Source organism: Festucalex cinctus, chromosome 15, assembly GCF_051991245.1.
Source record: "Festucalex cinctus isolate MCC-2025b chromosome 15, RoL_Fcin_1.0, whole genome shotgun sequence".
Classification (NCBI taxonomy): Eukaryota; Metazoa; Chordata; class Actinopteri; order Syngnathiformes; family Syngnathidae; genus Festucalex; species Festucalex cinctus.
This window is the reverse complement of record NC_135425.1, coordinates 22,855,650-22,876,101: the sequence shown is the minus strand read 5'-3', so window position 1 is coordinate 22,876,101 and position 20,452 is coordinate 22,855,650. Positions and strand designations below refer to the sequence as shown.

Genomic DNA, 20,452 nt, shown 5'->3' with positions numbered 1-20,452 from the left:
TGAGCATGCTCCACTGTAAATATCAAACTTGGAAACAACTTTACTGATGCCCAACCACCGGTAGATGACATCATTGCCCCATTTTATAGGAAATAAACACAGTTTCAGAGTCCATGGGAGAAATGGCTGTATTTTGGCAAACCGACATTTTTCTGCTGTCAATTATAAAAGAACGGGACGGGACAAAAAGTAGGGAGTCTATTCTGTTATTTGGTAGATTCGGTTTATATATAATTATTGAATGTAATATCACATGAGTATTGGAAATGTAAAAAATTTCTATAATGACTGGCAGTGAATGAGTTTTAATGTGCTAATATGAATTGCACGACAGTGTGGTCAGCGATCCGAATACACCTTGCGGGCCTACACCAAGCATCGCTTGGCAATGGATCAAGGGAGTTCCAGAAGTTCCTCATGCCAGCATGTGTGGCTACGACGAGCAGAATTTTGTAAATAATACTGAGATTAAACCGAGATGTGAGCCGTAAAGTGACAGTTTGAGTCTGGTCCGGCAGAGGTCGCCATTTATTTGTCATAATTGAACCTGATGTCTTGTTTAATTGTTATTGTTTTAGGACATATAGTGGCTGCCCATGTCGCCCATATCAAAACCCGTCACTGCCTTCAAACCTGTATAATATAAATACAGTTGTTTTTTTGGTTTTTTTTCCATTTATTTGCTTTTGTAAGTGCTGTTTTATAGTTAGCTAGAAACATTCAGCATCTTACAACAGAGAGCAGCCTACTGTAAATTATCATTTTCACTTATCTTTCCACATTTCAGATAAAAAATTAAAAAAAAACTCATATGGGCTAGTAAAAATCTATGTATGCATGATAAAATGTTACTTGTTGTTAATATATCCACTCTATTAACACGACTGACATATAATATACACAGTTTTGTTCATCCGGTAGATTGGAATCAGAAATCTAACAAGGAATTGTCAAAAGTCTGTATTCATGCTTTGAAGGGTGGATCTTCAACATTTTGCAGAAAGCGTGAATGTTGGCTCTGGTTCAGCGCCGCCATCCTCACTGCCAAGACAGTATGTGGGCTTTTCAAGAAGCAGTCTTGCATTTTTTTATTGAATAAAGTTATTTAGCAGCTAGCACACAGAAGTTGCATTGCATCAATAATTACATTTGTATGTATATCCACTAGAATCTCATTTCGTCTTTGTCTATTATTTATTTTTCATTTCTTAATCTACTATACTGTATGTGTTTTTGTTTTTTTTACATAGCGCTCCAAGTGTTCAGAGATAGACCACACACAATAATGTAAAGATAGCAATTTAACACATTGGCTTTAATGATGAATTGCATAACAACCAGACATTGTGTGTACCATGATATATTTTTCATAGTTCTATAGAAAAACAAGGTGAATACACAAATGATGCTTAAATTAACTTGAAAGTAAAGATTTATAAAGTAACTAAAGGGAGGTCAAAAGTCTAAAGTGTCACGCTGGTATTGGAGTCGAGGACTGTTCTCACTGTAAAACTGACTGTACCAGCGTCGGTGTTTCTGGATGGCTGAATCTTCCTTCACCAGGAGAGGCTTCGAGATGTACTTTTTATTGTTCCAGATCATCACATCCCGCTCAAACTAGACAAAACATACAGCAAACAACAAATAAGCATATCACTGGAATCTGTAAATGTTTGTTCACAGAAGTTTACATGAACTATTACTACCAGGCCCCCCCCCTTTTAAAATAAATAGAAATAGAAAGCCAAACCTGAGAAATATATCATATCTGGCCCATCTACACTCTAGCCCATGCAGTGCTCATGAAGTCAAAATAAAACTTTATTTTATTTTATTTATTTTTTTGTTTGTTTTAAAACTCATCTGTTATTTTGATATGCACACGTTATGACCTCTCACGCGACTATTTTTCATAAAATAGAGACTACGCAGGTCTCCTTAGTTGGAGGGAGCAGGCAATCCAGAGGAATGTCCTAAATGAGTTTATTTCAGATAGGTTCTTTTGGAGGGCATCTGTGTACTTTCTCAGTTGTCTTTCAAGTAAATGAGGAAATATCTGTTAATCTCATTTCATCTATGGCAAAATTCTTCATTCACAAGAAAAAAATCTCAATGAATTTGGGATGTATATTAAATCTTTGCAATTGATTAAAAGGCCTAAAGTACAAATTATATCTAATAATTTGAAGAAATTACCTATTGTGTTGAGCTGAATATCCTGATTTCATTTTTGTAATGTCGTTTGTTTTATTTTATTTTTCTTTTTGTGTATGGAGGAAGAAGAAGAAGAAGAAGAAGAAGAAGAATGAGGAGGTGTAGAAGAAGCGATGTAGGATTCCAGTTAAGGTAAGTCATTTGAAACGAATGCTTCAAATAAACCTTATACCTGTATAGATTCTCCTTTCAGGATGAATTTGGGCACCGGGGCTGGAATGTTTGCCTGATAGAAGATTGTATGCGAGACACACTGCAAGAGAGGCTCCACTGGTGTCACACCTTGCAGGATCACGCCACGGCCCAAGAAGCTGTGGTCAAACTGCAGAAACACCAATCCTGGTCCTACCTATTTAAAGTCCAGAATCAGACCAGCTTCTGCTCAAGAAATACTTCACATTACACCTCTCAACTCATATGGGGTTACCAAGGTTATGACAGTGACACTATGACACTATTATCGTAATTACAGTATAAGTTTATGAAGATGAATGATCAGGCAATCGATTTAATGTTGATTTACAGTGTGAGATGCTTTCAACTTTCTTGTACCTGTAAATAAATGAATGTCACTTTAACGGCAACTTGGGGGGTACGAGTGTTATAAGCAAAGTAATTAAAAAAGTTGCATCATCGTTGCGTCAAACTTGCAACAGGCTTATCAGAAGCATCCATGCAGAAATCCAAAGAAAGAGACTACCCTTCATATTCTGGAGAACTTTTCATTAGATAAGACAGAAACGTATGTTAGTTCAGCCCCAGTGAAAAACAAAAACAAGTTAAAAAACTTCATGATGGTGACTTTGTGCACTGCTAATTTGCATTTTCCCACTTATTTGGTTGCCTTTTAAAATGCTGCATATTAAATTACCTCAAAGTATCTGCGCTCATGATTTTATTTGTATAAATCAAACGTTTTGCATCAGTGCAAAATTATATTCAGAATCAAACATCGTTTAAAACATCGACCCTGTGCGTCAGTCACTATTTTATTTAAGACAAGCATAATTGCTGCATTTCGTGACCAGTTAAATTCTTTAGATGTAGACATAAATGTCGACCATTGAGGAAATTGAAAGTTTTAGAAGGACATTTGAAGATAGATTGTGACGGAACGCTATTCTCCGTCGTCAAATGTTACGTTGTCGCCATCTTCTGGCCAGTGTGAGAGATTATGTCAGTGACAACTTCCGGGAATCCAAAACAAATACACAAGCCGTTTTTCGATTGGCGTCTCGCGCTGTATATCTACAAACTGTTATTTGAATTTCCCATACTGCTTCAAGACAGCAAACAAGATAATCACACTGGTCCGTGTCAGCCTTGTTGGTAATTGGATCGTTTGAGGATGTTATTGTATGAGTAGTGTTGTGGTTTGCCTTGCTCACTTTTACTTGTGTTTCTTCGTGTTTATTGACACGCGTTTTGTCCAAGTAGACTTGTCATAGATTTCACCCCGCAGAATACGCTTCGTTTCACAAAAATGTTTGGTTTCTGATAGTGAAAAAAAAAAACGTTTCTCATAAACTTGATCATTATTTTGGCGAAATTTCAGAGCCTATACATATTCACAAATCCAAAGTGAGTCATTCAAAACCGCTGTTTTAGTTTTTGAAATGGAAACCAAACAATAAGAAAACGATGAGAACTGTACGTGGATTCATGTTTTTTTTTGTGTTTTTTTTTTTAATCCCCCTAGCTTTTTTTCCCCCCGTTGTGTTTTGTTTTCATGTATTAATAACATTTTTGTATGTTTAAAATTTGATTGTGTAATTTATTTACAGTTGCTCAATAAAGTTATGGGGAAAAAAACGCTTCGTCACAAGCAGGCTCCTTTTACGTAACCACGAGCGCTCAATAATTCGTTCGGAAGTCGTACTGAACGTACTCAGACCTCGACAGTGGGCGTCTTTATCTATTGAAGTCAAACATAATTATTACATTTCGTGTCTGGCTAAACTCTTGTCGGTTGCGCGTCGAAACCTCTCGGCCTTGGTTAGCTTAGCTTATTTTAGCAGCTTGCTAACCCCTAACAAAGGAGACCTGTTTGCTGTCGACACATTCACAGAGCAGAGATCAAGTGTGCACTTAAAGTGTCGTGATATTTCGTGAAAATTGTGCGCAAGAATGAACGTCAAGTACGAAGAGGAGCTTTGTGGAGCCCAAGAGGAGACCGAGCGACACTATCAACTGCTGGACCCTGTTTATAAGCAATCTCCAATTATGTTGAACAGAGCAGGTTTGTCACTTGTTTAATCAATACTTTTCAACAATATATTGTATTTGTTTTCATGAAATCTTTATCCAGACACTGTTCAATTGAGTCAAGGAAGGCATACGACCCAGTCCAAGAAGAATTTGTCTGCTTGTCATATTCCCGCACAACCACCAGCGAGAGGTCACTTCTGCTCTGCTTGTAGGCCTACTTGTGGATCGAGCCCACTTCAAACAATATGGAGTGATGATAATAGATGAGACAGACAAGGAACGCACTTCACACATTGGTCGGTCATGTGACCTAAGAAGAAGGAACTTGTGCCCAAGTGCGGCCTGGCTCTTGGATAAGATGCACAATCTCTTATTTGCAGTTGTTTACAAGCAGAGGTGGGCATATCTACGAATTTTGAGCGCCCGACATATGTAATCGTCAACAGTCATGACACCCTTCCATTGTCGTTAATCGTCAAACCGAACCAAACTGTAATCATCAGTACGGTCAAGGTTATTAATCATTATTATTAATTGTTAATCACACATTTTATATCTCAATTTACATCAAAATCTATAATAAAGTGTACAATATATTTTTCTAATTTCTCATACTCTTGTTAACATAAAAGTGGGAAGAAATGTTAACCTAATAGAAATACGGTTGCATTTTTTAGTCATTGAAGCAGTAATTTCATAACAACTCATAAAAAAAAAAAAGATTTCTGTTGGTCATTTTTCTGTCACTACATGGCATAATTGCGTTTATAAGACAATGGTGACAGCTCAGTGCATTTTTCTTTTCATAATAAGAGCTGACTAATTTTTAACATGAAGTAACTTGTGAAATTCTGCACATTTTAAATACAATTTGACCCCAGTCCCCACAAATATATGCATTGCTATCTAATTTATCACTGCTAAATTGTGTTACAGTGACTCCTTTGCACAACGTTGAATGCTTTTATTTCGTCGTGAACGCTGCGTTGTGACTAGAATTGCCTTCAGTAGAGGCCTTCGAAATAATGGCGGTCGTTAATTGTTACACCACTGTTATTGTACGATATTGGATTTTGTTTTTTAAATATCCATAACAATCAGTGTTACAGGTGTTCAGTGATTTCCATAACAAAATACAGACAATAATCTGAAGTATAAAATGCACATCAAAGTCACAACAAGCGACTTTACTAAACCATGTGTGTCTTGTGTCCTTCAGATGTCAGTGAAAAATATATTCGTCCTGAGCCAGAGTTGCCTGGCGTAAAAAAGGAGGAGGACTTGGACCCTCTGCAAGTTAAAGAAGAGCAGCAGCTGCAGGCTTCCAACGTAAAAAAAGAGGAGCATATGCCACCATACATCAAAGAGGAGAAGGATTTCACAGAGTTGCCCGTGACTGATGTCCATTTGAAGACTAAAGATGAAAGTCATTACGAAGAAAACGAATGGGAGGAGCCTCCAAGCAGCAGATCAATACAAAAAATGACAACAGAAGGTGATGAAGACCACCGTGGAGGATCACAAGCAGACAGCTGGTTACCTCCAATATCAGATGGTGAGGACTCGTCAAACTCTCCTCACACTGATGACGATGAACAGTCTGAAGGTGATACGATATGTCACATTGACAGCAAACGTTGGAAATGTTCTCAGTGTGGAAAAACTTTTCGCTACAAGTCTCACTTGAGAAGACATATGATTATCCACACTGGTGAGAAAGCGTTTACCTGCTTAGTTTGTGGCCAGAGTTTCGCAGAGAAGGGAAACTTAAAACAACACACAAAAACCCACACCGGTGAGAAACTTTTTGCCTGCGCAGATTGTGGCCAGAGTTTCTCTCAGAAGGGAAGCTTAAATAGACACGCAAGAACCCACACTGGTGAGAAACCTTTTGCCTGCTCTTTTTGTGGTCAAAGTTTCTCTGAGAAGGGAAGCTTAAAAAAACACACAAGAATCCACACTGGTGAAAGACATTTTGCCTGTGCAGTTTGTAGCCAGAGTTTCTCTCAGAGGGGAACATTAAATAGACACACAAGAACCCACACTGGTGAGAAACCTTTTGCTTGCTCAGTTTGTGGTCAAAAATTTGCTTTGAATGATAGCTTACAAAAGCATAAAAGAACCCACACTGGAGAGAAACCTTTTTCCTGCGCAGTTTGTGGTCAAAGTTTCTCTGAGAATGGAAGCTTAAAAAGACACACAAGAACCCACACTGGTGAGAAACCTTTTGCCTGTTCAGTTTGTGGGCAGAGTTTCTCTCACAAGGAAAGCTTAAAAAGACACACAGGAGCCCACACTGGTGAGAAATCTTTTTCCTGCTCAGTTTATGATCAAGGATTCGCAAATCAGGCAAAAGCTAAGGCGCAGAAGTGTGCTGGTGAAAAGAGCAGTGAGTAATGAAGTTTTATATGATCTAATTTTTGAATTTACATTTATAAAATGGTGCAGAAATCACATCTACCACTCAATGAACAAATGATCTGTTTACTTATAACGTACATTTATTGTATGTGTATTGGTTTACTCCATTTTTAAACTGAATTTGTATGTACATTAAAATTAGCTGACGGCTATAAATCTGGCATGTTTACATGTAAATGCCCATTCATATGCACTGTCCCTTTATATATCATTAAAACAAAACACATTTTTCATGTTTAATATTCACGGTAATTACAATGATAGTGATTTTAATTACCGTAGTCTATTTTTTGTATTCTTGAAAACATTTAAGTCTTGTTTGGACATTTGAACCTTTTGTACTAATGCTACACGTCGTCGTTACTGAGTTGGTAAAACAAAAAAAAATAGATGCAATGGTGGCACCTAACGGTCAACTTGGAGTCCTTCATGCACATAAATGGAATGGCTCCTACATCCAGTAAGTAAGTAATTGATTGATTGAAATTGATTTTGGAGAAACTGATTCATTGTGGTGAGATGAAAAAGTGTACCTGATTATGATCCTGAATAAAGTACTGCTCTTCAAATGCTTTTTTCTCCATAATGTGAAAACACAACTGAAATGGTCGTGCTTTCCAGCTGCCATACCAGTTGAGTCTGGGGTGGGGTAATAAAGCCGGTACTGTTCCAATTCTCGGTACCTGGGAATCGATATTGGTACTCAACGGTACCAATTTTGGCTACTTTTGTACTCTCTTTTTTTTCTTTCTTTTTACGTTATTTATTTATTTGGGTGATAATAAATGTTTATAGTGTATTTAACAGTAATATATTTTTTAAAATATATTTCATAATTACACAAATAATAAAAATGTAAAATTTAAAACAAATGAGCCATAGTAGAATAGTAAAAATAAAGGTATACAATTGGTGACGTATAATTAATACACATAAATTAATATTACAAAAAAAGTGTGAAGCAAAGTTCTATGCAATGAACACAGGGAATGAAGTTAAACACTAACAGTAAATATGTAAATTAATAATTTGTTATCTTTGCTTCTTATACAGTCATTTTTTAAGAACGCAAAGCTTGCACGATGAGTTAAAGATTGAGAAATAGCAAAAATACAACAACAAAAACAGTTGGAAGAGGTCAGAGGACGTGACGTGAAGAAAGAGAATAATTGGGTTCAAATTACATCCTGCTTCAGAAACAAATACAGCATTTTACACATACAAAGAAACATTTCATTTCAATTTAAAAAAAATATATCATTCAAGTAGAAACAAAAATCTTTCGAGTCCAAAAAAAAAAGAAAAAAAAAAGAACATCTTTCAAGTACAAACTAAAATCTTTGAAGTAGTAATATTAATGCAAAATAGTATAACAGCCAGGGGAGACAAATACACAGGACAAGAAACTTTTACAGTTATTAAAAATAGAAAAATGAGTTGTTATTTGATTTTCGTTTTAAAATGAAACACCAAAATTAAAATACAACTGGATTTCCTGGTTTGGCTTGACTGTCTGGGACGGAGAGGAAAAGTCCAATAACAGTTTGAGTTTGAATTTTTATTTCAGGAACGAAAATCAGTTCTGATTTTACTAATACGCAGGTTGACAATTTTCACGTTCTCTAAGTTAATAAAACTTGAAACATGTCGTTCATATATTATTGTGTTTGTTTTGCCGAGTCTTTATGCTCCTTCGTGTGTTTGAGACACGCGTTTTGGCCAAGTAGATTTGCCGTAGACTTCATTCCAGGCTCGGTAGTTACCCACACGCGCTTCACTAAATTCGTCGTTCGGAATTCGTACCAAACGTACTCAGACTTCGACTCTGGGCTTCCGTCTGTACTTTATTGAAGTAAAACATAATTATTACATTTTGTGTCTGGTTAAACTCGTCGGTCGCTCATCGAAACTTCTTGTCATTTGCTCCACTTCGTTTAGCTTATAGCATAGCCTGCTAGCCGCTAACAAAGGAGACGCGTTTGCTATCTACACATTCACTCAGCATCAGCAGAGTGTCAACGTCAAGTGTGAGCGGCTCAAGTGTCATGATTATCGTGTGAAAATGTTCGCAAGAACAGGATTTAAGTACGAAGAAGAGCTTTGTGGAGCACAAGAGAACGAGCGACAACGTCAACTGCTGGACGCTGTTGCTAAGCAATCTCCAGTTATGATGAACAGAGCAGGTTTGTCACTTTTCAATAACAATATTTACATTGAATGGAATTTTTATCTGGCCACTGTTAAATCAAGTGACGTTTATTTATATATCCCTTAATCACAAAATAGTCTCAAATGGCTTCACATGCTCACAGTTAAAAAATATTAACGACATCCCCTGATCGAACCACAAGAGGGCAATGAAAAAAACAAAAACATAACCTAAAATGTAAAATACACAACATCAAAGTCACAACTAATTGACTTTACTAAACAATGTTTGTCTTGTGTCCTGCACCTGCAGATGTCAGTGAAAAATATCTTTGTCCTGAGCAGCAGAACCCGGAGTTCCCTGGTGTAAAAGAGGACGACGACTTGGAGCCTCTTCAAGTTAAAGAAGAGGAGCCGCCGCAGCCTCCCAACATAAAAAAAGAGGAGAACTTGTCACCATGCATTAAAGAGGATGAGGACTTGGAGTCTCTTCAAGTTAAGAAAGAGGAGCAACCGCAAGCTTCCAACATAAAAAAAGAGGAGCAACTACCACCATACATTAAAGAGGAGGAGGATTTCATAGAGTTGCCCGTGACTGGTGTCCATTTAAAGACTGAAGGTGAAGGTCACTATGAAGAGGACAAATGGGCGGAGCCTCCAAGCAGCAGCTCAAGACAACAATTGACAACAGAAGGTGACGAAGACCACCGTGGAGGATCTCAAGTAGACAGGTGGTTCGCTCCAATATCAGATGGTGACAACGCGTCACTCTCTCCTCACACTGATGACGATAAACTGTCTGACGGTGATGTGACATGTCACAGTGACAGCAAATGTTGGGAATGTTCTCAGTGTGGAAAAACTTTTGGTAGTAAGTATAAATTGAAAAAACATATGAATGTCCACACTGATGAGAAACCATTTGTCTGCTCAGTTTGTGAACGTAGTTTCTCTCAGAGGGCACACTTAAAAACACATGCAAGAACCCACACTGGTGAGAAGCCTTTTGCTTGCTCGACTTGTGGGCGAAGATTCTCTCAAAAGGGAAACTTAAAATACCACAACAAGAACCCACACTAGTGAGAAACTTTTTGCCTTCTGAGTGACTATGTTTGCATGCAGTCAATATTCGGGTTAAGGTCAAAATTCCGGTTTCTTGACAGAAGGTCCGTCAATCGGTCAATGACGGATGCCCATTTTGTTGATGTTTGACGGGAAACTTCGAAAATTGACAAACTAAGCATTGACGAAAGCGGGTTTCCATTCAACAATGTAATCGTCAATCCATCAATAAATTTGGCAATCCTTCAATGACTGTTTTGGTGACGGTTTGACAAATGACTATTGACGGAATATTGACAGAGGCCCACGTCGTCTGACTCACTGTATAGTAGATACTGCCACTTCTTTCCTGGGATTGTGCAAGAGCTACTCTTTTTCACTACATTTATAGTCTATAGAGCACTTGAAAACAGCCATCACTGCATACAAAGTGCTGTAGTCTGGGCTAAGGGGTGTTATTTATTTATTTATTTTTTAATTTTTTTAAAAAAATATGACCATGTTATGTATAGTAAGGCGTTGTTGTTGTTTTGTTGTTGTAAATGATCATGCATAGTAAGGTGTTTTTTAAGCAAACATGTAATAGTAAGGTGTGTAAGGCTTATTTTTGTTGTTGTAAATGACCATGCATAGTAATTTTTTTTTTTTTAAACGATGTTTACTCAGTTAAAACGGCCATTTATAGTGAAGCTTTTATATACATTTTTCTTAAAACGATCATGTATAGTAAGTTTTTTTTAATGACCACGTGATTAGTGATTTTATTTTCCTTTTTTTTCCTGACACAGAAGGATTCTTGCTAAAGTTAAACAAAGTAAAACAAAACAAGTCACTTGAATGAAGCACCATACATGGTACGGTAATTGTTTATTGAAGATGCAGATGTGCAATTTTAAAATGACGTACTGTTGTATACTACAAATGGCCGCTGTAGCACCCAATCCCTTTTTTTTTTGCTTGGGTCCCCTGCGGAATGTTGCTATGCCACTGACAAAGACAAATTCAGGTAAGTAAGAAAATAGTAAATCATGAACAATGAGCTGCTAAACAGAGTGAAAGCTAAGTTTATGGAATTATTTTAATGTTGTTTCATTATACTCATTGCGACAGTTTTTGACTCATCAACATGGAACTAAACTGTGAAGGTCGAATATATCTTGTATTTTCCAAATAAATCTGAAATTAAAGTCTGGTTTCTGATTTTTACTTTGCGATTTCTTCCTGTGGTAGTGACATGAGTTTTGTCCAAGACAAAGTGGTGTTGCCGTAGATGTCACGTGACCAAAAAAACCCAAACTCCTCCATTCCAGCTTCCAGGCTCCTTTTATGTAGCCTTAGCCACACAATAAGTAATTCTGAATTCGTACTGGACGAACTCAAACTTCGACACTGTGGGTCTGTTTCCGTCAAACAGAACCATTATATTTCATACCCGGTTAAACTAGTCGTCTCAGAAGTCCCCGTCGACATTTCTCAGCTTTGTTTAGCTTAGCTTGCTGGCCGCCCAACGTAGAGAACGACGCGTTTGATTTCGACAAAATGGCTCAGCAGACGCCAGTGCGAGTGTAAAGTGTCGTGAAAATGTGCGCGAGAACGAACGTCATGTACGATAGAGATGTTTGTGGAGCAAAAGAGGAAGACGAGCGACAACGTCGACTGCTGGACGCCGTTAGCAAGCAGCCTCGAGTTGTGTTGAACAGAAAAGGTTTGTCACTTTTTTTTTTTTTTTTTTATCAATGTTTTTCAACAATACGTTTGTATTTTGAAAGGAATCTTTATCCAGACGCTTTGTGGCGTTACGTTTACAGTTTTCTCAGTTGTTTAGGTACATCAATCAGAGAACAGAAAAATTAGCGTAGTCGTTGAGACGTTCTGAGAGACAACTCGTTTGGCAACGCGTCGGCCATCTTGAAAAGAGGGCCGTCATATTACCATTTCCAAGAAACGTTTCTTGGCATACGACTTATAGGATCGATAAACCAGTGATGGATAAATGAAGCTTCATGAAGCACTTACGATATTTTTTTACTCCTCTGGATGCCACTTTTAGTTTAAAGCCGTGTTTCTCAATTCCGGTCCTCAGCCCCCCCTAGTCAGTCTGTTTTCCCAAGTCTCCCAATTCTCAATGCAGCTGATTCCAATGACCGCTAATCAGCCAGCTCTGGAGAAGCCTGATAACGATCCTCACCTGCGTTGCAATTGGGAGACATGGAAAACAGGCTGGCTTCCTTTTTCACCGAGCTGCTCACTCGACACGTCCAACCCAAGACACGCTTAGGACCGCCCCCTCATTTGACTGGCAAAATTCGAAATAAATAAATGACTAAAAGTGAAAATAAAAACGGATTGATTTCCATTTATATTTATTTTTTAGATATAAATGGAAATAAATCCGTTTTTATTTTCACTTTTAGTCATTTATTTATTTATTTATTTATTTATTTATTTATTTATTTAGTCATTTATTTATTTCAAATTTTGACAGTTTTGGTCGTCCATATTGTTCAAGATAGTTGGTCAAAGGATCCCTAATAACAATAAACAATAATTTTAAATAAAAGCTACACAACATCAAAGTCATGACAGACTGACTTCACCAAACAATGTCTTTTGTCCCGCAGACGTCAGTGAAAAATATCTTTGTCCTGAGCGGCATGAGCCAGTGTCCCCTGCCGTTAAAGGGGAGGAGAACTTGGAGCCTCTTCAACATAGAGAAGACGAGCAAGATTTCACAGAGTTACCAGGAGCGAAGCCTCCAAGCAGCAGCTCAAGACAACAAATAACAACAGCCAGTGACCACCATGGAGGATCAAAAGCAGACAGACGGTTAGTTCCAATGTCTGATGGTGACGACTTGTCACTCTCTTCTCACACTGATGACGATGAAGAGTCTGAAGGTGATATGGCATCTCACACCGACAGCAAACGTTGGAAATGTTCTCAGTGTGGAAAAACCTTTGGCTACAAGTCTAACTTGAGAAGCCATGTGCTTGGCCACACTGGTGAGAAACCTTTTTCCTGCTCAGTTTGTGACAAAAAATTTGCTCGGAAAGGAAATTTGAATGTACACAAAAGAATCCACACTGGTGAGAAACATTTTGCCTGCACAGTTTGTGGCCACAGTTTCTCTGAGAAGGGAAGCTTAAAAATGCACACAAGAACCCACACTGGTGAGAAACCTTTTACCTGCTCAGTTTGTGGTCAAAAATTTGCCCGGAGTGCAACCTTGAAAATACACACAAGAACTCACACTGGTGAGAAACCTTTTTCCTGCTCAGTTTGTGGCCAATGTTTCCGCCACAAAGGAGGGTTAAGAATACACACAAGAACCCACATTGGTGAGAAACCTTTTGCTTGTTTAATTTGTGGCCAGAGTTTCTCTCAGAAGGGAGGCTTAAAAATGCACAAAAAAACTCACACTGGAGAGAAACCCTTTGCGTGCTCAGTGTGCGGTAAAAAATTTGCTCGGAATGCAAGCTTAAATGTACATAAAATAATCCACACTTGTCAGAAACATTTTGCCTGTTCAGTTTGTGGGCAAAAATTCACCCAGAGCGCGACATTAATTCTACACAAAAGAACCCACACTGATGAGAAACTTTTTGGCTGCTCAGTTTGTGGGCAAAAATACACTCAGAAAGCGAACTTGGAAATGCACAAAAGAACACACACTGGTGAGAAACCTTTTGCCTGTTCAATTTGTGGCCAGAGTTTCGCTCGGAAGGGAAGCTTAAAGAAACACATAAGAACCCACACTGGTGAGAAACCGTTTGCCTGCTCAGTTTGTGGTAAAGAATGCTCTGAAAAGCAAAGTTTAATAATACACACAAGAACACACACCGGTGAGAAACCTTTTGCCTGTTCATTTTGTGGCCAGGGTTTCGCTCACAAGGGAAGCTTAAAAATGCACACAAGAACACACACTGGTGAGAAGCCTTTTGCCTGCTCAGTTTGTGGTCAAACATTTGCTCGGAATATCACCTTAAAAAGACACACACGAACTCACACTGGTGAAAAACCTTTTGCATGCACAGTTTGTGGTCAAACATTTGCTCAGAATGTAACCTTAAAAAGACACGCAAGAACCCACACTGGTGAAAAACGTTTTGCCTGCACAGTTTGTGGTCAAGCATTTTCTACAAATGCATACTTAAACACACACATAATAACCCACGCTAGTGAGAAACCTTTTTCCTGCCCAGTTTGTGATAAAAAATTTGCTACATCTTCACAATTAAAACAACATGCAAGAACCCACACTAGTGATAAACCTTTTGCCTGCTCAGTTTGTGGTCACAAATTTGCTCAGAATGCAAGCTTAAAAACACACGAAAGAACCCACACTGGGGAGAAACCTTTTGCCTGCTCGGTTTGTGGCCAGAGTTTCTCTCAGAAGGGAGGCTTAACAAGACACACAAGAACACACACTGGTAAGAAGCCTTTTGCCTGCTCACCTTGTGGACAAAAATTTGCTACGAGTACACAATTAAAAATACACGCAAGAACTCACACTGGTGAGAAACCTTTTACATGCTCTGTTTGCGGTCAGAAATTTGCTACGAATGCACAATTAAAATTGCATACAAGAACCCACACTGGAGAGAAGCCTTTTGCCTGCTCAGTTTGTGGCCAGAGTTTCTCTCAGAAAGGACATTTTAAAAGACACACAAGAACCCACACTGATGAAAAACCTTTTGCCTGCTCAGTTTGTGGTCAAAGATTTCTAAGTAAGGACAGAGCTAGTAGGCACAGCTGTGCTGGTGAGAATAGCAGTGATGAATGAATAAATCTTCATATGATCTTATTTTGAATTCACATTTCAGAGATGGTGCAAAAATTGCATCTCCTGCTGAATGAAACTATTATATGTTAACTTTGTATTAAAAACAAAACAAAACATTACATCAACCTAACAAGGGAGACTGACTGCAGATTAAAATTATTTGAAGACTATCATCGGCCATGTTTTTCTATTACAATGTCCATCATTATTATTTAAGGTCATTTGGACAGTGATTTTAAATAATCTACATTTTTGATGTTCTATCTATTTGTATTTAGTATTTTCTTATGTCTCCCGTGGGCAAGTGTTGATGATGACTTGTGCCTTGTGCCAAAAGTGTTCTATGCGTGTTGAGGAACTATCACCACTGCCCATTGTTTTTTTTGTTTTTTTTTGTTTTTTTTATTCCTCTTTTTTTTCATAAAATTTTGAATATTATTGTTCTTGATAAAATACGTGTTTTCTTTCTTTCTTTCTTTTTTTTTTTTAAAATAAATTATTAGCTATAATGGGGCGGCACGGTAGTCGAGTGGTTAGCACGTCCGCTTCCCAGTTCTGAGGTCTCCGGTTCGAGTCCAGGCTCGGACCTTCCTGGGTGGAGTTTGCATGTTCTCCCCGTGCCCGCGTGGGTCTTCTCCGGGTACTCCGGTCTCCTCCCACATTCCAAAGACATGCATGGCAGGTTAATTGGGCGCTCCGAATTGTCCCTAGCTGTGCGTGAGTGTGGATGGTTGTTCGTCTCTGTGTGCCCTGCGATTGGTTGGCAACCAGTCCAGTCCCCCGCCTACTGCCCAGAGCCAGCTGAGATAGGCGCCAGCAGCCCCCGAGACCCTTGTGAGGAATAAGCGGTCAAGAAAATGGATGGATGGATGGATGGATTAGCGATAATGAAGACCAATTATGAACCTGCATAGTGCCTGGCCCCACCAGATGGCGCTGTTGAGCAGAGACGTCGCTGGCTGCCCATTTTTATTGTATGGCCTTTAACACGGCATGAGACTCAGCTCTTTTAGTGCTTAGTTATTTGTTTTACTCTTGTTATTTTGCAAGTTTTTATTCTAACTGCCAATCTGTTATGTTTTTGTGTTCACTGCACAGCACTTTGTATTCAGTACATTATAAATAAAGTTAAATTGAGATTACATGTGTGTGTTCATTTAAAAGAAAAATTCAAAAAACAAGTTCAAGGTCCATTTGTGTTAATTGTCACTGTAAACTTGGGGGGGGGGGGGGTACCTCCATAAACATGCATACTGTAGAGTACCTTTACCAATAAATTTGCCATAATCAGAAATATTAAAACAATAAAAGGCCTGCAATATTTCAGTTGATTTGTAATAAATTCAGAATGTATGGCATTTTTGCTTATTTAATTGCATTACAGAAAATAAAGGATTTTATCACGATATTCAAATTTTCTGAGACATGTATGTGTAATCAATAAAGTTCTTTAAAAATCGCAAGGCAAAAACAAGTTTATTTCTTACTTCATTTCATACACAAGTCAACTCAATGTGCTTTACAGAAGCAAGGACACGCCTACAAGTGTCAACAAACATTGAACAACACAAAAGTAGCTGACAAAAAATACCAAAAGAACTCACATTGACAATGTTAAAAACACATTAAAATGGATAGTTCAGGATTTTTGACATGAATCTGTATGGCATCCTCATCTACAGTGGTGTGGAATCAAATCTGACAGCTTAACTTGGATTTAAAAGCATTTACACTCTGTCCTGACTTCACCTCTGTTGACAACTTATTTCTTTTGTGTGCAGCATAACAGCTATATGACTCTTCACCATGTTTACTTTAAACCCTGAGTTCCACTAATTGACCAATTGAATTGACCAAGTTTGCAGATCTCAGAGCCCCCTGCTGGGTTTGTACTCAATCAGCATTTCTTGAATATTCAGGGCCCAGACCATTCAGTGATTTATAGCCCAATAGCAGAATTATGAAATCTGTTCTACAGCTGACTTGGAGCCAGTGTAAAGTCTTTTAAGGATGGGAGTGATATGGTGGTCAGGACCCAAGCTGCAGCGCTCTGAATGAGCTGCAACTGTCTGTTTTTCAGATGGTAAAAGGCCGTCTTTGTGATTGATTTGATTGCTGAAAGTCAGGTCTGAGTATGGACACCCCACGATTTCAAACTTGTCAGCAGTGACTCGAAGTGCGTTCTTCACAGTAATCCCCTTTTCTTTATTCCCCCCCCAAAAAAATTAAGCATCTTTTTGTTTCGGTTTAGCTGAAGGACATTTTTGGTTCATCCAGTTTTTAATTTGCTTTAGAAAGTGACTACATTAAATGAAGTGCTGTCGTTTGGCAGGTTGATGGAATATTTTGAATACAACAACAACAACAAAAATAGGGTAAGTCAAGACATAACACAGTATTACAAGTTCACAGATCATTCATTCAGTACATGTGAATTATACACCATCTATGACATGTTACAAAAAAAAAAAAAAATCATACTAAGCTTGACTGATCTCTGGGTTCCCTGCTCTTCTCACCACCACACTTATGCCTCTTAGCATTGTCCTTTCTCGAGAATCTTTGACCACAAACCGAGCAGGCAAAAGGTTTCTCACCGGTGTGGCTTCTTGTGTGTTTTTTTAGGTGTGCATTCGCAGAAAATATTTTACCACAAACTGAGCAGGCAAAACCTTTCTCACCAGTGTGGGTTCTTGTGTGTTTTGTTAAGCTTCCCATTGTAGAGAATTTTTGGTCACAAAATGTGCAGGCAAAAAGTTTCTCACCGGTGTGGATTCTTGTGTGTTTATTTAAGCTTCCCTTGTGAGAGAATCTCTGGCCACAAAACGAGCAGGCAAAAGGCTTCTCGCCAGTGTGGGTTCTTGTGTGTTCTTTTAAGTGCGCATTCACAGAAAATATTTTACCACAAACCGAGCAGGCAAAAGGTTTCTCGCCAGTGTGGGTTCTCATGTGTCTTTTTAAGTGTGCGTTCAATGCAAATATTTTACCACAAACTGAGCAGAAAAAAGGTTTCTCACCAGTGTGGGTTCTTGTGTGTATTTTCAAATATGCACTCACAGCAAATATTTTACCACAAATTGAGCAGGAAAATGGCTTCTCACCAGTGTGGGTTCTTGTGTGTTGTTTTAAGTTTCCCTTCAGAGAGAAACTCTGGCCACAAACTGAGCAAGAAAAAGGCTTCTCACCAGTGTGGGTTCTTGTGTGTCGGTTTAAGGTTTCCTTCTGAGCAAAATTTTGACCACAAACTGAGCACGCAAAAGGTTTGTCACCAGTGTGGGTTCTTGTGTGTGTCCTTAAGCTTTCATTCCCAGCAAAATTTTTACCACAAACTGAGCACGCAAAAGATTTCTTCCTAGTGTGGGTTCTTGTGTGCTGCTTTAAGTTTCCCTTATGAGAGAAACTCTGGCCACAAAATGAGCAGGCATAAGGTTTGCCAGCAGTGTGTGGAGATTGTGACATGTCATCGTCATCATCTGACATTGGAGCTAACCAGCTGTCTGCTTGTGATCCTCCGTGGTGCTCGCCCTCAATTTCATCAATGTGAGGGGAGAATAGCGAGTTATCACCATCTGATATTGGAACCAACCAGCTGACTGCTTGTGGTCCTCCACCTGCTGTTATTTGTTGTCTTGAGCTGCTGCTTGGAGGCTCCGCCTCTTCCCCCTCTTCATATTGCCCATCATCTTCAGTCTTCAAATAGACAACAGTCACAGGCACCTCTGTGAAATCATTCTCCTCTTTGATGTATGGTGGCAGCTGCTCCTCTGTTTTTATATTCAGAAGCTGCAGCTGCTCTTCATAAAAAGGCTCCAAGTCCTCCTCCTCTTTAATGTCAGGAAACTCCGGCTCCTGTCGCTCAGGACGAATACATTTTTCACTCATGTCTGCGAGACAAGAACACACATGGTTTGGTAGTCAGTCTGTTGTGACTTTGATGTTATGTATTTTATATTTAACCCTTAGGCGTTATTGTGACCCGTTTTGGGCTTTTTGATGGTTCTGACCAAGTCATGTAGTTGAACAGATGTTGGCTGTTATGAGAGAATTTGCCCGTTGGAACACCATTGCTTAAATTTTATAGAAACATTTGAGAAGACTTAAACAAACTACACCTCTATAGATTCCAAACTAGGCTGGCTGTAGCAAGTCAGCAATTTAAGTTGCAATTTTTTACACTTAAAAACATCGGTATGTGCTTCTGCAAGTTCAGTGTGTCCACCGTAGACAGAATTCACATTGCACCTTTAAATAAGAATGAGAAAAAAAACACACATTAGTGAAGCCCCAAAATTGTTTTTGAATAAGTGTAGTACAAGCATCTAACTGTCACTGTACCATAATAATAACAACGCACAGTGATCCACGACGCTTAACTGCAGATCAAAACTTCCTCTCCAAATAAAATACTTTCACTGAACAAAATCACTACAAAACGAAAGAAAATGCAGTGCTAAATAATCAGTAATTGCGTACTTCTACTTACTTGTCAGCCGAGGTATGCTGCTCCGACGAGTTCAACGTTTTGATGTAATTGCCTACTGCGCATGCGCAGATACGTGAGGTATGCTACTCGGACGGGTCCGCTGTTTTATCGGAACAACGGGCGTTCCCGTACACACTTCCTGGTTTGAACTCGGAAAAGTCCGACTTCCGACCATCCTCGAATGCAGCATATTATCATTTGAACAGTGCCCGGATGAAGATTCCATTAAGTAAATACAAGAATACTGTTGAAAAGTATTGATTAAACAAGTGACAAACCTGCTTCGTCCAACACAACTGGAGGCTGCTTGCAAACAGCGTCCAGCAGTTGACGTTGTTGCTCGTTCTCCTCTTGTGTTCCCCAAAGCTCCTCTTCGTACTTGTCGTTCATTCTTGCGCACATTTTACACGATAATCACGACACTTTTAAGATCACATTTGATCTCCGTTCTTTCAATGTGTCGATAGCAAACACGTCTCCTTTGTTCGAGGTTAGCAAGCTAAGTTAAAATAAGCTAAGCTAACCAAGGCCGAGAGTTTTCGACGAGCAACCGAGACGAGTTTAACCAGACACGAAATGCAATGATTATGTTTGATTTCAATAAAGTAGGGTCGGACGCCCAGTGTTAATGTCTGAGTACGTTCAGTACGAATTCCGAACGAATTAGTTAGTGAAGCGATATAAAAAGCGACCTGCCTTGAACAAAGTGTCTTCTGCGGGGTGAAATCTACGGCAAGTCTACTTGGACAAAACATGAATACATGAAGGAACGTAATAAAAGTGAGCACACTGCAAAGCATAATTCAATAACAGTGTGGTCCGTGTCTCTTTTGATAATTAAATTACGTTTGGAAACAGATATTACAAAAAAGAAAAACGACTCGCTAAAACATCAAAATTGAAATACAGCTTGATCTTCTGATCGTTTGGCTGTCTAAGCCAAATTATGTTCAATATTATAGGGGCACCATCACTTTTTGTCCAGGTCTCATATTTTCACATCATATTTATTATTATTATATTTTCGTTTTTGAAATAAAAACTGAACATCACACTGTTATTTGGACTTTTCCTTACCCGTCCCAGACAGCCAAACAAGAAAATCAAGCTGATGCATATCAATTTTAGTGTTT

The 20,452-nt window shown here is 38.7% G+C and overlaps 3 protein-coding genes across 4 annotated transcripts; 2 read left to right on the top strand and 1 right to left on the bottom strand.

Moving 5' to 3' along the window:
* Window positions 1–4,015: 4,015 nt before the first annotated feature.
* LOC144002816 (uncharacterized) lies at window positions 4,016–17,207 on the top strand. Its single transcript, XM_077498391.1, has 3 exons — window positions 4,016–4,453; window positions 5,642–6,811; window positions 12,675–17,207. Exons 1-3 carry the CDS (start codon window positions 4,342–4,344, stop codon window positions 14,834–14,836), a joined length of 3,444 nt encoding a protein of 1,147 aa, XP_077354517.1. The 5' UTR covers window positions 4,016–4,341; the 3' UTR covers window positions 14,837–17,207.
* LOC144002134 (uncharacterized) lies at window positions 8,577–11,226 on the top strand. Its single transcript, XM_077497089.1, has 2 exons — window positions 8,577–9,026; window positions 9,305–11,226. The coding sequence occupies exons 1-2, from the start codon at window positions 8,906–8,908 to the stop codon at window positions 10,069–10,071; spliced, it is 888 nt and encodes a 295-aa protein (XP_077353215.1). The 5' UTR covers window positions 8,577–8,905; the 3' UTR covers window positions 10,072–11,226.
* LOC144002130 (uncharacterized) lies at window positions 16,294–20,051 on the bottom strand. 2 transcript variants are annotated; one of them, XM_077497083.1, is made up of 2 exons: window positions 19,320–20,051; window positions 16,294–18,720 (listed from the first exon to the last, which is right to left on the bottom strand). In XM_077497083.1, the coding sequence occupies exon 2, from the start codon at window positions 18,716–18,718 to the stop codon at window positions 17,312–17,314; it is 1,407 nt and encodes a 468-aa protein (XP_077353209.1). In that variant the 5' UTR covers window positions 18,719–18,720; window positions 19,320–20,051; the 3' UTR covers window positions 16,294–17,311. The 2 variants fall into 2 exon arrangements, with proteins under 2 accessions (XP_077353209.1, XP_077353208.1); XM_077497082.1 differs by having other exon boundaries at window positions 19,598–20,051.
* Between the last annotated feature and the right edge of the window lie 401 nt (window positions 20,052–20,452).